Below are 15,458 nucleotides of genomic sequence, written 5' to 3'. Positions count from 1 at the left end.
TTATTCCTGAACTGAGTGAGTATGCTGAAAAGCAGCTTTTCCACTACCCAACAGCACCCCAAACGCCATCTCCCAACAGGCCCCAGGGCACAAACCCCCTACCCACGGAGGGGTTAAACATCCTGTTGCTACACCATTGCCACCAGGCTCCCCCAACAGCAGCGGTGATCTCCCACATTACCACACATTGTGGGTGGCGTCACAAACTTTACATCTCCCTGTAAATATCCCCTTTTGTCTGAGTGGCTGCGCGACCCCCGGGTCCGGAGACCCCTCAAGCCACCGCGGATCCGGATCCGAGCAGCCCGGCTGTTGGCACGGGGGCGGCACAGATACACTTTGCACCACACCTGTCAGGCACACCAGTGGGCTGCTTAAGCAGGAATAGGGCCACCCACCTAAGGGTCAGACAGGGAGATGGGAGGTGTCAAGCAAGAAGTTCTGTGGTAACCCTCGAGCTGTATGGAGCTCTGAGGAAGCTGGGAATTGGAGCTCCCAGGGGAGAGGAAAACTAGGTCGCGGACGGTGGTCTGGACCTAGAGGAGTCGGACCCCCGATCACAGGGGATTGAGGCTGGGTGCCAGGACCGGTCTTGGTGGACGGTCAACAGCCTGGGCCTAATCGCCGGTCTGGGGCCGAAGGCACGACTGGGTACATGGACCCTAGGTCGGGGAGAAGCTTCAGACAACCCGGCAATTAACCTGAGGAGAACGGGGCCTTTAAGGACTGTTACCACCAGCTCCAGAATCGGGGCACTAGCGCAACGAGTGGGATAGGGCTTTCCTAGCAAGCAGCCCACTGAAATCCCAAGCGTGAGTCCTGAGAGCAGGCTCCTTCACTTAGTCACAGTGGGGAGCGGGGCCCCAAGCTCCAAGCTACCGGATCACAATGGACACTCTAAAATGTAGTGCCAGGAGGCAGGTTACAGACCACCAGCAGCACTGCAGGGGACGGGACCCAGACAAGCTCCCCTTGAGAGGCAGCGGCATTCAGAGATTTAGTTTACCCTGTTGTCAGCGTCTGCTTCATTGCTGAGTGAGTACCCGATTGACCCCTGCACTGTGTCCCTGCATTACCATGCAGAGTCCCGGGGCCTACCCCTACCCGTGGAGGGCAACATCACCTAGCTGCCCCACTCCATCACCCCAGGTACTCCCAACAAGCGACGGTACTCCGAATTACCGTACACCACGTGTGGCGTCACGAACTATACCAAATCCCCTGTAAATACCCCCTTTACATTTTAGTGTCCCCCTAAGCTCCCGGGTCCGGAGACCCTCGAGCCACGAACGGACACTACCCCCCAGATCCGAGCAGTTCGATTCGCTGCTGGGGCGGCACATATGTATACCATGTGCACAATGATTAGAAAATTTGTAGTTTTGATTAATTTTATTTTTGAACAACTGCAGTGCTGTCACTCAGTCTAAAAAGCTAATCAATCTGAATCCTGAATAATTAAGAAAATAAAAGTGAGGGTTTTTTTTAGAATATCTTTGTGTGCAGAATTATTAGTCAACAAAGTTATTTTGCAACTAAATGAAAAACATACATTTTCACATCTCAGTTGTTTATATTGATCTGCTAAAGAATAATAATCAAACAACTCAAAATGTGCAAAAATACAGTACATTTCAAAAAATATCTGTGACCAATATACCCACTCTTCTTTTCAATAGCAGTCATAAATCTTCCATTCATGGAGTCTTTCAGTTTCTTAAGGGTACTTTACACGCTGCGACATCGCTAACGATTGCTAGCGATGTCGAGCACGATAGCACCCACCCCCGTCGCTCGTGCGACATTTGTTGATCGCTGCCGTAGCGAACATTATCGGTACGGCAGCATCACACGCACATACCTTGTCCGCGACGTCGCTGTGACAGACGAACAATCCCTCCCTCAAGGGGGAGGTGCGTTCGGCGTCATAGCGACGTCACTGCAGCGTCACTAAGCGGCCAGCCAATAGAAGCGGAGGGGCGGAGATGAGCGGGACGCAACATCTCGCCCACCTCCTTCCTTCCGCATTGCCGGTGGAGGCAGGTAAGGAGATGTTCGTCGTTCCTGCGGTGTCACACATAGCGATGTGTGATGCCGCAGGGACGACGAACAACATCGTCCCAGTGGCTGCAGCGATATTAAGGAAATGAGCGATGTGTCAACGATCACCATTTTTTAACGATTTTGTGCTCGTTGATCGTCGCTCATTTGTGTCACACGCTTGATGTCGGTAACGGCGCCGGATGTGCGTCACTACCGACGTGACCCCGACGATATATCGTTACCAATATCACAGGCAGCACCAAAAATAGCCTCCCAGACACTGCTCAAAGATGTGGACTGTTTTCCTTCAACATAAATCTCCCATTTATGAAAGGACCAAAAGTTCTCAATAGGGTTCAGGTCAGGTGAAGAAGGTGACCATGTCATTAACTTTTAATCTTTAAGACCTTTACAGGCAGCCAAGCAGTGGAGACTTCGATTCATATGATGGAACATTGTCCTACATTAAAATCATGGTGTTTATTTGAAAGATGCACACTTTTTGCTGTATCACTGCTTGAAGAAAGTGTCTTCTAAAAATTGGCTGTAGGTTTTGTAGTTGATTTTGAATCCATCTTCAACCCAAAAAAAATCCCACTACCTCATCTTCAATAATACCTCCTCCTTGCTGGTGTCTGAGTCAAAGGTCTCAAAGTGTAGGTCTGAGTCAAAGTGTAGGTCCAACAAGAGTCACTCTCATTTCATCAGTCCATAAAATCTTTGAAGAGTCTGTCAGATATTTCTTGTTCCAGACTTGATGTTTTAACTTCTGTGTCTTGTTCAGTGGTGATGGGATTTCAGCCCTATTAACTTAGCCATGTCTCTGAGCACTGAATGCCTTGTACTTCTGGGCACTTCAGGGAGGTTATAATTCTGTAATATGCCAAAACTGGGGAATAATGGGTTCATGGTCACTTCATGCTTGATTCTTTTCAAATCTTTGGTAGTAAAGCGGGCTTTACACGCTACGATATATCAAACGATATGTCGTCGGGGTCACGTCGTTAGTGACGCACATCCGGCCTCGTTTGACATATCGTAGCGTGTAACACAAATGAGCGACTGTGAACGAGCAAAAATACTCACCTTATTGTTGCTCGTTGACACGTCGCTCATTTTCAAAAAAATCGAACGTCCTTCTGTGCTTTGGTTGTTCATCATTCCCGAGGCAGCACACTTCACTCCATGTGACACCCTGGGAACGATGAACTGCAGCCTAACTGCGGCCGCCGGCAATGGGGAAGGAAGGAGGTGGGCGGGATGTTTACGTCCCACTCATCTCCGCCCCTCCACTTCTTTTGGCCGGCCGCTGTGTGACGTCGCTGTGACGCCGAACGTCCCTCCCCCTTCAGGAAGTGGATGTTCGGAGCCCACAGTGAGGTCGTTCGGGAGGTAAGTACGTGTGACGGGGGTTACTGACTTTGTGCGACACAGGAAACAAATTGCCCGTGCCGCACAAACGATGGGGGCGGGTGCGATCGCAAATGCGATTGCACGAGATATCGACACGTGTAAAGCAGCCTTAATTAGGGATGATCGAATACCCTATTATTCGCTTCGACGAATATCTGGCGAATACCTCGCAGCTATTCGAGTATTCGCGAATATTCAACCCCCAATGCAAGTCTATGGGAAACCAGAATAATTTCATGTTGGACCTGTCGATGAGCTGTGGTGACTGAGGAAAAGGCTGAAATGGATGGGAAAAGGCAGAAACAGTATGGGCACAGCCTATAGAAGGTGCCTTACTGCATTTCTGCCCCCTCCCGATTCATCCAAGACACAAACGCGCCTCCCGCATTCACCCTCTTCCTCTGATTTGTCGCATCTGCCATGACAAATGTGACAGAAAACTTCCCCGGGTCCAGCTAAGTTTCCCCCCGTACCCTCCCGGTGTTTTCCAGTGTTCCCCTTGTGTTTCTACCTTTTTGCAGCATTGATCCCCCACGACCCTCCTCCCCCACAATAAACGCTGGGCGCATGCGCAGAGAGCGGCTGTCAGCTCAGCTTCCTGTGTTCAGTCAATGTGAGCTGCGCTGGCTGCATGCACACTGCTGCTGTGACCCGGGGAGGGTAGGTGCAGATTCTTTGCACCCACACTCCTCAGATGGAGGGTCTGCACTCCTAGAAAATGGGGGATACATTCCCTGAGCGTGCCCCCCATATTCTAGAAGGTCCAGAGTCATCGTGGGACGTCCAAAATGGATTACAGGGGATTTTTTTTCTTTACAATAAATTAGTGAAAGAGGGAATGGTTGGGGAGTGTTTTTTCAAATAAATTGGGGATTTTTTGTTGTCTATTTTTTTTTCTATTTTTATTACTGACAGTTGGTGATGTTGGGTATCTGATAGACGCCACAACATCACAAACTGCTGGGCTTGATGTCAGGTGACATTACACATTTGGTATCAACCCCATTTATTACCCGTTTGCCACTGCACCAGGCAACGGGATGAGTTGGGGCAAAGCGTGGATGCGCCACTTCTGGGGCGGCTGCAGCCTGCTATTCTTAGGCTGGGAAAGGCCCATAACTATGGACCTTCCCACCCTGAGAATACCAGACCACAGCTGTCCGCTTTACCTTGGCTGGTGAACCAATTTGGGGGGAACCCCATTTATATTTTTATTTATTTATAAATAACTATAAAAAAGAGCCCGGGGGTCCCCCAACCAAGGTAAAGCTGCCAGCTGTGGTCTACAGGCTGCAGCCATCTGCTGTACCCTAGCTGGCTATCAAAAATGGGGGGGACCCCACGTCGCTTTTTTTTTTTTTTTTTTTTTAATTATTAATTTTTTTTTACTAAATACAAGGCTAGGCACCCTTTAGTGCCACATGAAAGTCACTAAAGAGTGCCAGCTTAGAATATGCAGGGAGGTGGGACATTATATATGTGTTTGACATTGGTCTGCCTGTCTATCTATCCATCTATCCTTTTTTATCTATCCCTCTATCTATGTATCCACTATCTATCTGTCTATTATCTATCTATCTATCTATCTATCTATCTATCTATCCCTCTATCTATCCGATAGATAGATAGATAGATAGATAGAGATAGTGTAATGTTCTGGAGGTGGATTCACAGGACCGTGCACCGGACTCCCCGAGAGAGGCAACCCGGAGCTAACCCCTATACAGGGACTGTCCGATCACCCCACCAGAGGGCCTAGATGCACGGTAGCTGGAATACTTGGGGTATGGAGTATGGGTCCTACAGAAGTCTCTACGGGAGATGACTAAGAGTCCAACGGGAACCGTAGGCAGGACGGATGATTGGAACCGGGTACAGGTGCCGAGTAGAAATAGCAGACGGGGTCCGGATCCAGCAGAATGTGCAGGCTGAAGTATCCAGGTGGGATCCAGGATCGGTGACGGGTTCAAGCTGACGGATAGATGGATGGATAGATAGAAAATGGATAAATAGATGGATGGATAGATAGATAGATAGAGGGATAGATGGATGGATAGAGAGGTAATGGATAAATAGATGGATGGATAGATAGATAGATAATAGATAGATTAATAGAGGGATAGATACTGTAGCTAGATAATGGATAGATAGAAAAAGGGATAGATGTATAGATAGATAGATAGATAGATGTATAGAGGGATAGATAGAGGGATGGATAGATAGAAGGATAGATAGATAGATAGATGGATAGATAGAGGGATAGATAGAAAAAGGGATAGATGGCTAGAGGGATAGATAGAGGGTTATATGGATAGATGGATGGATAGATAGATGGATAGATAATGGATAGATAGATAGATAGATGGATAGATAAGTAGATAGATAATGGATAGATGGATGAATAGATAGATAATGGATAAATAGATAGATAGATAATGGATAGATAGATAATGGCTAGATAGAGGGATAAATAGACGGATAGATGGATGGATAGATAGATAATGGATAAATAGATGGATGGATGGATAGATAATGGATAGATAGAGAGATAGATAGAGGGATAGATAGATGGATAGATAGATAATGCATAGATAGATGGATAGATAGAGGGATAGATAGAGGGATAGATGGATAGATAGAGGGATAGATAGATGTATAGAGGGATAGATAGAGGGATAGATAGATGGATAGATAGAGGGATAGATAATGGATAGATAGAGGGATAAATAGAGGGATAGATGGATGGATAGATAGATAATGGATAAATAGATAGATAGATAGAGGGATAGATAGAGGGATAGATGGATGGATAGATAGATAATGGATAGATAGAGGAATAGATAGAGGGATAGATGGATGGATAGATAGATAATGGATAAATAGATGGATAGATAGAGGGATAGATAGAGGAATAGATGGATGGTTAGATAGATAGATAATGGATAAATAGATGGATAGATAGATAATGGATAGATAGATAGATGGATGGATGAATAGATAGATAGATCATGGATAGATAGATAGAGGGATAGATGGATGGATGCATAGATAGATAGATAGAAAAAGGGATAGATAGATAGAAGATAGAGGGATAGATAGATAGATGGATAGATAGATAATGGATAGATACAGTTAGGTCCAGAAATATTTGGACAGTGACACAAGTTTTGTTATTTTAGCTGTTTACAAAAACATGTTCAGAAATACAATTATATATATAATATGGGCTGAAAGTGCACACTCCCAGCTGCAATATGAGAGTTTTCACATCCAAATCGGAGAAAGGGTTTAGGAATCATAGCTCTGTAATGCATAGCCTCCTCTTTTTAAAGGGACCAAAAGTAATTGGACAAGGGACTCTAAGGGCTGCAATTAACTCTGAAGGCGTCTCCCTCGTTAACCTGTAATCAATGAAGTAGTTAAAAGGTCTGGGGTTGATTACAGGTGTGTGGTTTTGCATTTGGAAGCTGTTGCTGTGACCAGACAACATGCGGTCTAAGGAACTCTCAATTGAGGTGAAGCAGAACATCCTGAGGCTGAAAAAAAAGAAAAAATCCATCAGAGAGATAGCAGACATGCTTGGAGTAGCAAAATCAACAGTCGGGTACATTCTGAGAAAAAAGGAATTGACTGGTGAGCTTGGGAACTCAAAAAGGCCTGGGCGTCCACGGATGACAACAGTGGTGGATGATCGCCGCATACTTTCTTTGGTGAAGAAGAACCCGTTCACAACATCAACTGAAGTCCAGAACACTCTCAGTGAAGTAGGTGTACCTGTCTCTAAGTCAACAGTAAAGAGAAGACTCCATGAAAGTAAATACAAAGGGTTCACATCTAGATGCAAACCATTCATCAATTCCAAAAATAGACAGGCCAGAGTTAAATTTGCTGAAAAACACCTCATGAAGCCAGCTCAGTTCTGGAAAAGTATTCTATGGACAGATGAGACAAAGATCAACCTGTACCAGAATGATGGGAAGAAAAAGGTTTGGAGAAGAAAGGGAACGGCACATGATCCAAGGCACACCACATCCTCTGTAAAACATGGTGGAGGCAACGTGATGGCATGGGCATGCATGGCTTTCAATGGCACTGGGTCACTTGTGTTTATTGATGACATAACAGCAGACAAGAGTAGCCGGATGAATTCTGAAGTGTACCGGGATATACTTTCAGCCCAGATTCAGCCAAATGCCGCAAAGTTGATCGGACGGCGCTTCATAGTACAGATGGACAATGACCCCAAGCATACAGCCAAAGCTACCCAGGAGTTCATAAGTGCAAAAAAGTGGAACATTCTGCAATGGCCAAATCAATCACCAGATCTTAACCCAATTGAGCATGCATTTCACTTGCTCAAATCCAGACTTAAGACGGAAAGACCCACAAACAAGCAAGACCTGAAGGCTGCGGCTGTAAAGGCCTGGCAGAGCATTAAGAAGGAGGAAACCCAGTGTTTGGTGATGTCCATGGGTTCCAGACTTAAGGCAGTGATTGCCTCCAAAGGATTCGCAACAAAATACTGAAAATAAAAATATTTTGTTTGGGTTTGGTTTATTTGTCCAATTACTTTTGACCTCCTAAAATGTGGAGTGTTTGTAAAGAAATGTGTACAATTCCTACAATTTCTATCAGATATTTTTGTTCAAACCTTCAAATTAAACGTTACAATCTGCACTTGAATTCTGTTGTAGAGGTTTCATTTCAAATCCAATGTGGTGGCATGCAGAGCCCAACTCGCGAAAATTGTGTCACTGTCCAAATATTTCTGGACCTAACTGTAGATGGATAGATAATTGATAGATAGAGGGATAGATAGAGGGATAGGAGGGTAGGGGGTTTGGCATATTGTCCGTGGAGAGCCTTTTGCTAGCAGATGCTAACAGTGATCTCGAACAGTCTGTTCCCACCCAATACTTCTTAAGGCCACGTCTCACTAAGCGACATCGCTAGCGCCATCGCTGCTGAGTCACGGGTTTTGTGACGCAACAGCGATCTCGCTAGTGATCTCATTATGTGTGACATCCAGCAACGACCTGGCCCCTGTTGTGAGGTCGCCGGTCGTTGCTGAATGTCCTGGACCATTTTCTTTAAAGGCGATGTCCTGCCCAGCAGGATGCATCGCTATGTTTGACAGTGTGTGACAGAGTCCCAATGACAGCAGAGATCGTTATACAGGTCGCTATTGCGACCTTTATCGTTACTGAGTCGTTAGTAAGGTCTGACTGTGTGACATCTTACCAGCGACCTCCTAGCGACTTACCAGCGATCCTTATCAGGTCGCATCGTTTTCGGGATGGCTGGTAAGTCGCTAAATGTGACGGGGGCTTTAGGCTTTGGGCCTTGTCCCTACCGTCCCATCCTCTGAACCCTCTCTGAGTTAGGGTACTGTCACACTTTACCGACGCTCCAGCGATCCCACCAGCGATCTGAACTGGTTAGGATCGCTGGTGCGTCGCTACATGGTCGCTGGTGAGCTGTCAATCAGGCAGATCTCACCAGATCTCACCAGTGGAAGCGATGCTGCGCTTGGTAACTAAGGTAAATATCGGGTAACCAAGCAAAGCACTTCGCTTGGTTACCCGATATTTACCTTGGTTACCAGCGCACACCACTTAGCACTGGCTCCCTGCACTCCTAGCCAGAGTACACATCGGGTTAATAAGAAAACTGCTTTGCTTATTTACCCTATGTGTACTCTGACTACATGTGCCAGAGGGAGCAGGGATCCGGCACTGGCAGCCTGAGAGCGGCGGACCCTAGTAACCAAGGTAAATATCGGGTAACCAAGCAAAGGGCTTCACTTGGTTACCCGATATTTACCTTGGTTACAGCTTACCGCAGGCTGCCAGAAGCCGGCTCCCTGCTCCTTGCACATTCAGGTCGTTGCTCTCTCGCTGTCAAACACAGCGATGTGTGCTTCACAGCGGGAGAGCAACGTCCAAAAAATGAACCAGCACTGTGTGTAATAAGCAGCGATTTCACAGCAGGGGCCAGATTGCTGCTCAGTGTCACACACAGCGAGATCGCTAATGAGGTCACTGGTGTGTCACAAAAACCGTGACTCAACAGCGATCTCGCTAGCGATCTCGCTATGTGAGAAGTACCCCTTAGGCCTACTTTACTGGATGATTGTTTTCTAATTAAGACAGTGTCTCTTAATCTGTGTCTTGGTTAACAATCTTGAATTATGCTATCTTACTCTGGTCTTTTTCTTCTAGTTGCCACGAGTCACCAACTACATGCAGCCTTGATGACCTATCAGACTTGTACATCCTTACTTGTCACTAGAGGTGCCCTATTTGAAGTTTAGAATGAACACTATCACTTACCCTATGAGCTAACTCCTCACATTGTGGGATAGTCCCATCACTTAACTGTCTCTGACCCTGCAGTCTGTTGCTAAGCAGAATTTTCTTATTAAGCATCCGATACATATTCCTTCAGTTTTGCTGTTGAAATGCTGAAGAATGTCTGTGAAATGTACTGGAACCCTTATGAATTTGTCTTTGCCATGGGTTTCCCAAAGTTTTTAATCAATCCCAACTTTATATTTAGTGGAGGAAGAAATATTTTTGTTGGAGCAACTAACGGATTATGCTGAACATTGTCTCTACCTGGAGCATAGATGTTTCTCTGTCCCCAATCATGACGAACATAATGCTCTACTGTATTTCTACTGTCCCATAAACACAAGAAGTAACAATATTTTGTGAAACCAACATGCATTCCCATTAGCAGACAAATCACTTTCAAATCTCCACAGATATTCCATTGATGATGCTTATATTGTATAGCATCCAAAACACCTGACAAATTTTCATAACTTTCCTTTAGATGGCATGAGTAGGCAATAGGGATTGATGGTTTCATATTTCCATTGTGAAGCAACATTGCTTTCAAACCTCTCTAGGATGAGTTAATAAACAATCGCCAATCTGCAACAAAATACTTTTGATTCAGGTCTTCAAAGAGACCATTAACATTGTTACAGTACACCATTGTTCCATCAACTGTGAAAAACTGGGTTAAAGTGTTACTTCTGTTTCGGTAATGACATACTTTGACATCATCATGAAGGAGATTCTTCTATTTCAACCTAGATGCAAAAAGTTCAGCTTTATCTTTTGACAATGAAAGGTCTCTGATGAGATCATTTAACACTAGAAGTCCCAGAAATTTCGAGCTCCCCCCTGAAGTCTCGAAAGAGGGTGAAATGACCCCTAGTCCAAACTGACAACTTTGAAGGCTCTAATTAGCATCCTTTCATTTGTAAATGTGGCCATTGCCTGAGGAATCTGCAGGGGGCAATTGTGTTGATCCACCTCAACAAAGGTCTTGTAAGAGAGTGAAAACAAAAGAATGTAATTCGACCCGTCTCTGGGTTCCAAAGGTAGAAATGTTAAATGACCCCTCTCTGGGACTTCTAGTGTTAATTCATGTTGAGTAAAGTGTTCTGGCTGCTCGGCCGTTCCATCAGGTACATACTCATCTTGACTTGAGGTCTCCTTGTCTTTGCCAGTAGCTTCAGCTCCATAGTCTTCATATTCTACTTCATTTTCATCCAATCCAAACAACGGTAGTACAGGAACTGGCAAGGTACCCTCATGTGGCACTGGCCTAATCCCATATTCAAGTTCAGGGTAATTAATCTTATGTTTGTTCTTTGTAGAAAAGCTCTTCAGTTTGATAAAACAAAAGTAGCAGTCATCACTATGATTTTTGGGTTCTGTCCAGATCATGGAAACAGCAAATGGCATAGCTACTTTCTTCATATTCAACCAGTCACGAAGACTATTTGAATAACTTCAGCATATCACATGAAGGGCCCAGCATACATTGAAATTGTAGAAATAACGTAATAACAAAAATACTTCTATCTCAGAAACTTTATGTGATAGAGAGCAAAACTAAGCATATTTTTGGAATCAGCACATCAACCTCCACAAAACAGACATATTACCTTTGCTGATGATTTTTTCATGTTGACCAGTAATCACTTGTACTCCAAGATCGAAGAAGAAAAGAGGTGGCATTCACCATGTAGTAATCTTCATTTATTGTGTAAAATGAGACTTAAAAAAGCAGGGACCCGACAAAGCGCCCATGAGTATGAAATAGACGCTGTCGTCTCTGACGCCCCCTGCATCCCTCCCTGCTTTTTTATTTCTCCTTTTACACAATAAATGAAGATTACTACATGATGAGTGCCACCTCTTTTCTTCTTCGATGTTGTTGCTAGTGCATGCTTGCCTATGGAAGGTGTTGCACCGTAGTTGTTCATGTAGTCTCCTTAATTACTTGTTTGTTACACCGCGTTATTTGAAATGAATGCAGAGCAGGGACTGTGTATACTAGTGCCAGACTGTTCTCCCCTTTTTGTAATCACTTGTACTATTGCTTTATCCAAAGTTTGTTGACAGTTCTGTTTGATATTGAAAAGTGTTCTGTTTGTTTCCAGGATTGGCATTTGCGCTACTTGCAGAGGTCCCAGTGGGATATGGACTATATTCCTCCTTCTTTCCTATCTTGACATACTTCTTCTTGGGAACATCTCGGCATATTTCAGTTGGTAAGTTCTTCTACAATCCAGATGCAGAACAATAATTGCTTTTACTTCAGAAACAACCTTATAACGTTGACCTTCTTTGTGTTGGGTTCACAGGAAAGGAGATAGATGGAAGCAAAGATAGTGGTTAGACCAGAGTCACACTTGCGCGAGACTCGCATTGGGATCACCCATCACAGCCTCACACTCTCCGGACAGGAGCGTCTCAGCTGCATAGAAATACATGCAGCTGACCCGCTCTTGTCAGAGTGTGCGACCGTGTCGGGTGATGCCGATGTGAGACCCATGCAAGTCTCTCGCAAGTGTGACTCTGGCCTTAGACTGAGTCCCTGATGCACACCCTGTTTCCCATAACCTGAACATTTTTTTATATAAATCTGAAACATGTTTTAATTCATAATTTAATTTCTAAATATAAACATTTATTCCAACAGGACCATTTCCAGTTATCTGTTTAATGGTTGGACAAGTTGTACTTGCTTTGGCTCCTGATGAAAATTTCAGAATTGGAAATTCCACATTCAATGAAACACAGATAGACTATGAAGCCCGAGATGCTGAAAGAGTTGTCATATCAGGCACTTTGTGCTTCTTGATAGGAATAATACAGGTAGTACATTTTATATCTTTGTAAGTGTTAGGGCCAGGTGGACGGGCAGACCCAGGAGGTGGATCCACTGGGCCGAACACCTCACTGAAGGCAAGGGGTCCGGTAGCCGGAGCACTACAGGTAGCAGGACAGTCCGTTCAAAGGAGTGGAGTGTAGAAGTCCCTGGGACCACGGAGTCACCGAAGGTAGTCCGGGTGACGGAGCTCAGGTTCGGAGGCCGAGATGTTGTCAGGCAGAGTCCGGAACCGACAGAGCGAGAAGACGGGTCACCACAGGGATCAGAGATGGTATGGACTGACGGGATGGCGGACAGTCACCGTTCGGGGTTCGGGAATCGTCAGGACCGGATGGCGAGGCAGGAGCGGCTCTAGGAGAGAGATAGGTAAGTATACCGCAAGACACAAGGAGACCTGACTCCTAGCTTAGCAAAACACGAAGAACAGGCCCCGCCCACTTTGAAAAGGATCCCCCTATATACCCTGTACCTGATTCTTCAATATCCTGTTGGAGGACACTGGCCCTTTAAGAGAGGGTCAATGACCGCGCGCGCGCCCTAATGCGCATGCGCGAGGCCTGGGTGCCAGAAGCCAGAGCAGGGAGCGGTGAACAGGAGGCAGGAGAGCCGGGCTGGGGCCGAGTTGCCGACGGGCGCCGGGAGCGGGGACCGGGCTGCCTGGGGACCGCAGGCGATGGAGCAGGAAGGCTGTGGAGCGGGGGACCGGGAAGCCTGGCACGGGAGCGGCGGAGCGCGACCTGAGAGCGGGGAAGCGTGGCAAGGGAGCCGGTAAGCAAGGCAGGGGAGCCGGGGAGCATGGCAGAGGAGCCGGGGAGCATGGCAGGGGAGCCGGGGAGCCTAGCAGGGGAGCCGGGGAGCGTGACAGTAAGTCACCTAAACAGTATAATTGTGCTCATTACTGCTATTCTTCAAAACAACCTGCAGTCACATTTGCACTACAGATGATTAAATTCACAACATATCCGCAAATAATAGGAATGCTCTAATCTAGAAAATCCACAGCTTGCCTTTAAATCCACAGTAAAATAATTATTGCATGTAAATGTATTCTATATACAGTTTTTGTTTTTTTATTAATAACAATTTTGGCTTCATAGCCATTTTGTTTTTCAGTTTGGTGTCAATTTACTATCTTGATGGGAAAAAAAGATGTTGCTCTAATAAAGAAACAATTTTTATTTTTCAATTCAATGCATCATTACAATTTTATTGGCAGCTACAGTAGGAACAGTGAAGTGTTAGCTTCATGAGTTTGTAACCTTGATTGGGCAATGGCGGGAACTTATCCTTCCCTTTTTTGCCGACTTTCCGGCATCAAAAGATTGAAAATCTGTCATAAGTCGTATATGGGCAAAATTCTAGATTGTACCTGAAATTTACAGCAATTCTAAGCTGGCAAAGATTTTATTCTTTGTCGCATGGACAGCCTTAATGATGTGCTAGTCAGCATGTTTTAAAACAACTGGGCTTTTTGAAATTGCAACATGCTTGATCCTTTAAAAGGAAACTGTCACCAGGAATCAAGGTCTCTGCCCCTACGTTATGCTGCTCTCAGATGGGGTAGCAAAAACCAGCTGACAGATTCCCATTAATGTCAATAAGCAGCAACCAAAAGAGTCTGGCATTGGCTTCTTCACCTCTCCCCATAGATAACATATGCATACTCAGCAAAATGTGCAAGCATGCATATGGGGAACTCAGGAGAAATAGTTGCTAGCTAAAAAACCTGTTGGCCACAGCTGTTGAAGGTTCTGTTAGAGGGAATGTGTCAGCAGGATTTTGTTTTATTAATCTGAGAGCAGCACAATATAGGGCACAAAAGCCTGATTCCAGGCATCTGTCACTTATTAGTTGTGTTGTGATTTCAATACAATCAGTATTTTATCAGCAGGAGATTAACACTACAGGACTACATCTTGGATGCAGAGTAGTCAGGCTAATCTGTGTAACTCTGCCCCCTAACACTGATGACATCATGCTGCTCTCAGATTATGTCGCAAAAACCTGCTGACAGATTCCCTTGAACACATGTAGTATGTATATTGTTCATGCAGCGTTTTTCTTAGACATTGCTGGAAATGTAACAGTTCCTTATGTTTTTTTATTTCTTATCACCAGCTTGTATTAGGAGCTCTGCAGTTTGGCTTTGTTGTCCGGTACCTGGGAGATCCGTTAGTTCGCGGATTTACCACAGCTGCCGCTATCCAAGTTTTCATCTCACAGATCAAACTCATTCTCAACATACCCTCAACAAACTACAGCGGAGTCCTGTCAATAGTTTATGTAAGTGCTGAAACTGAGGGCTGGTGGCGTCCAGTTGTACAGTATTACACCAAGTCCTTTTGTATATCTTAGACCGGGGTCACACAAGTGTATACATTGGACTAGAGCAATGAGAGAAAATCTGGATATGCACTCGGCCCAATGTTTGTTAATCTTGCAGTCAGATCTGTGAGTTTTTCCTCAGCTCTAATTGGACTGATGAAAAAAATTGCTGCATACAGCGATTGTCAGCAAATCTAGGCTAACGGGCAAGTCGTCTATGGGAGCATGTGAAACATCGGACTGCACTGATGTCATCCAAGAATGGTCCGATATATGCAGAGACAAACAATGGAGAAGATGAAGAGATTACTGCATTTTTCGTTTTATAAGACACACTGGATTATAAGACGCACCCCAAATTTAGAGGGAAAAAAAAGAGGTCCGTCTTCTAATCCATTGCTGTCCTACCCGAGGGCTTCAGCAGTGGTGGAGTGGGCATCACAGCAGGCAGGGGAGGTCATGGAGCAGGGCAATGCTGCGGG

At 45.2% G+C, this 15,458-nt stretch overlaps 1 protein-coding gene across 2 annotated transcripts in view; it reads left to right on the top strand.

The window, feature by feature from the left end:
* Positions 1–15,458, top strand: part of LOC142303619 (pendrin-like) — a 241,044-nt gene that overhangs the window by 132,695 nt on the left and 92,891 nt on the right. For both annotated transcript variants that reach the window (XM_075345147.1, XM_075345146.1), the window contains exons 4-6: positions 11,918–12,028; positions 12,460–12,635; positions 14,770–14,934. In XM_075345147.1, the coding sequence (XP_075201262.1) occupies positions 11,918–12,028; positions 12,460–12,635; positions 14,770–14,934 (452 nt within the window). The remainder of the gene's footprint in view (positions 1–11,917; positions 12,029–12,459; positions 12,636–14,769; positions 14,935–15,458) is intronic.

This window comes from Anomaloglossus baeobatrachus, chromosome 4 (genome assembly GCF_048569485.1).
Source record: "Anomaloglossus baeobatrachus isolate aAnoBae1 chromosome 4, aAnoBae1.hap1, whole genome shotgun sequence".
Classification (NCBI taxonomy): Eukaryota; Metazoa; Chordata; class Amphibia; order Anura; family Aromobatidae; genus Anomaloglossus; species Anomaloglossus baeobatrachus.
The sequence above is the reverse complement of the archived record's forward strand: the minus strand, read 5'-3'. Positions and strand labels throughout refer to the sequence as shown.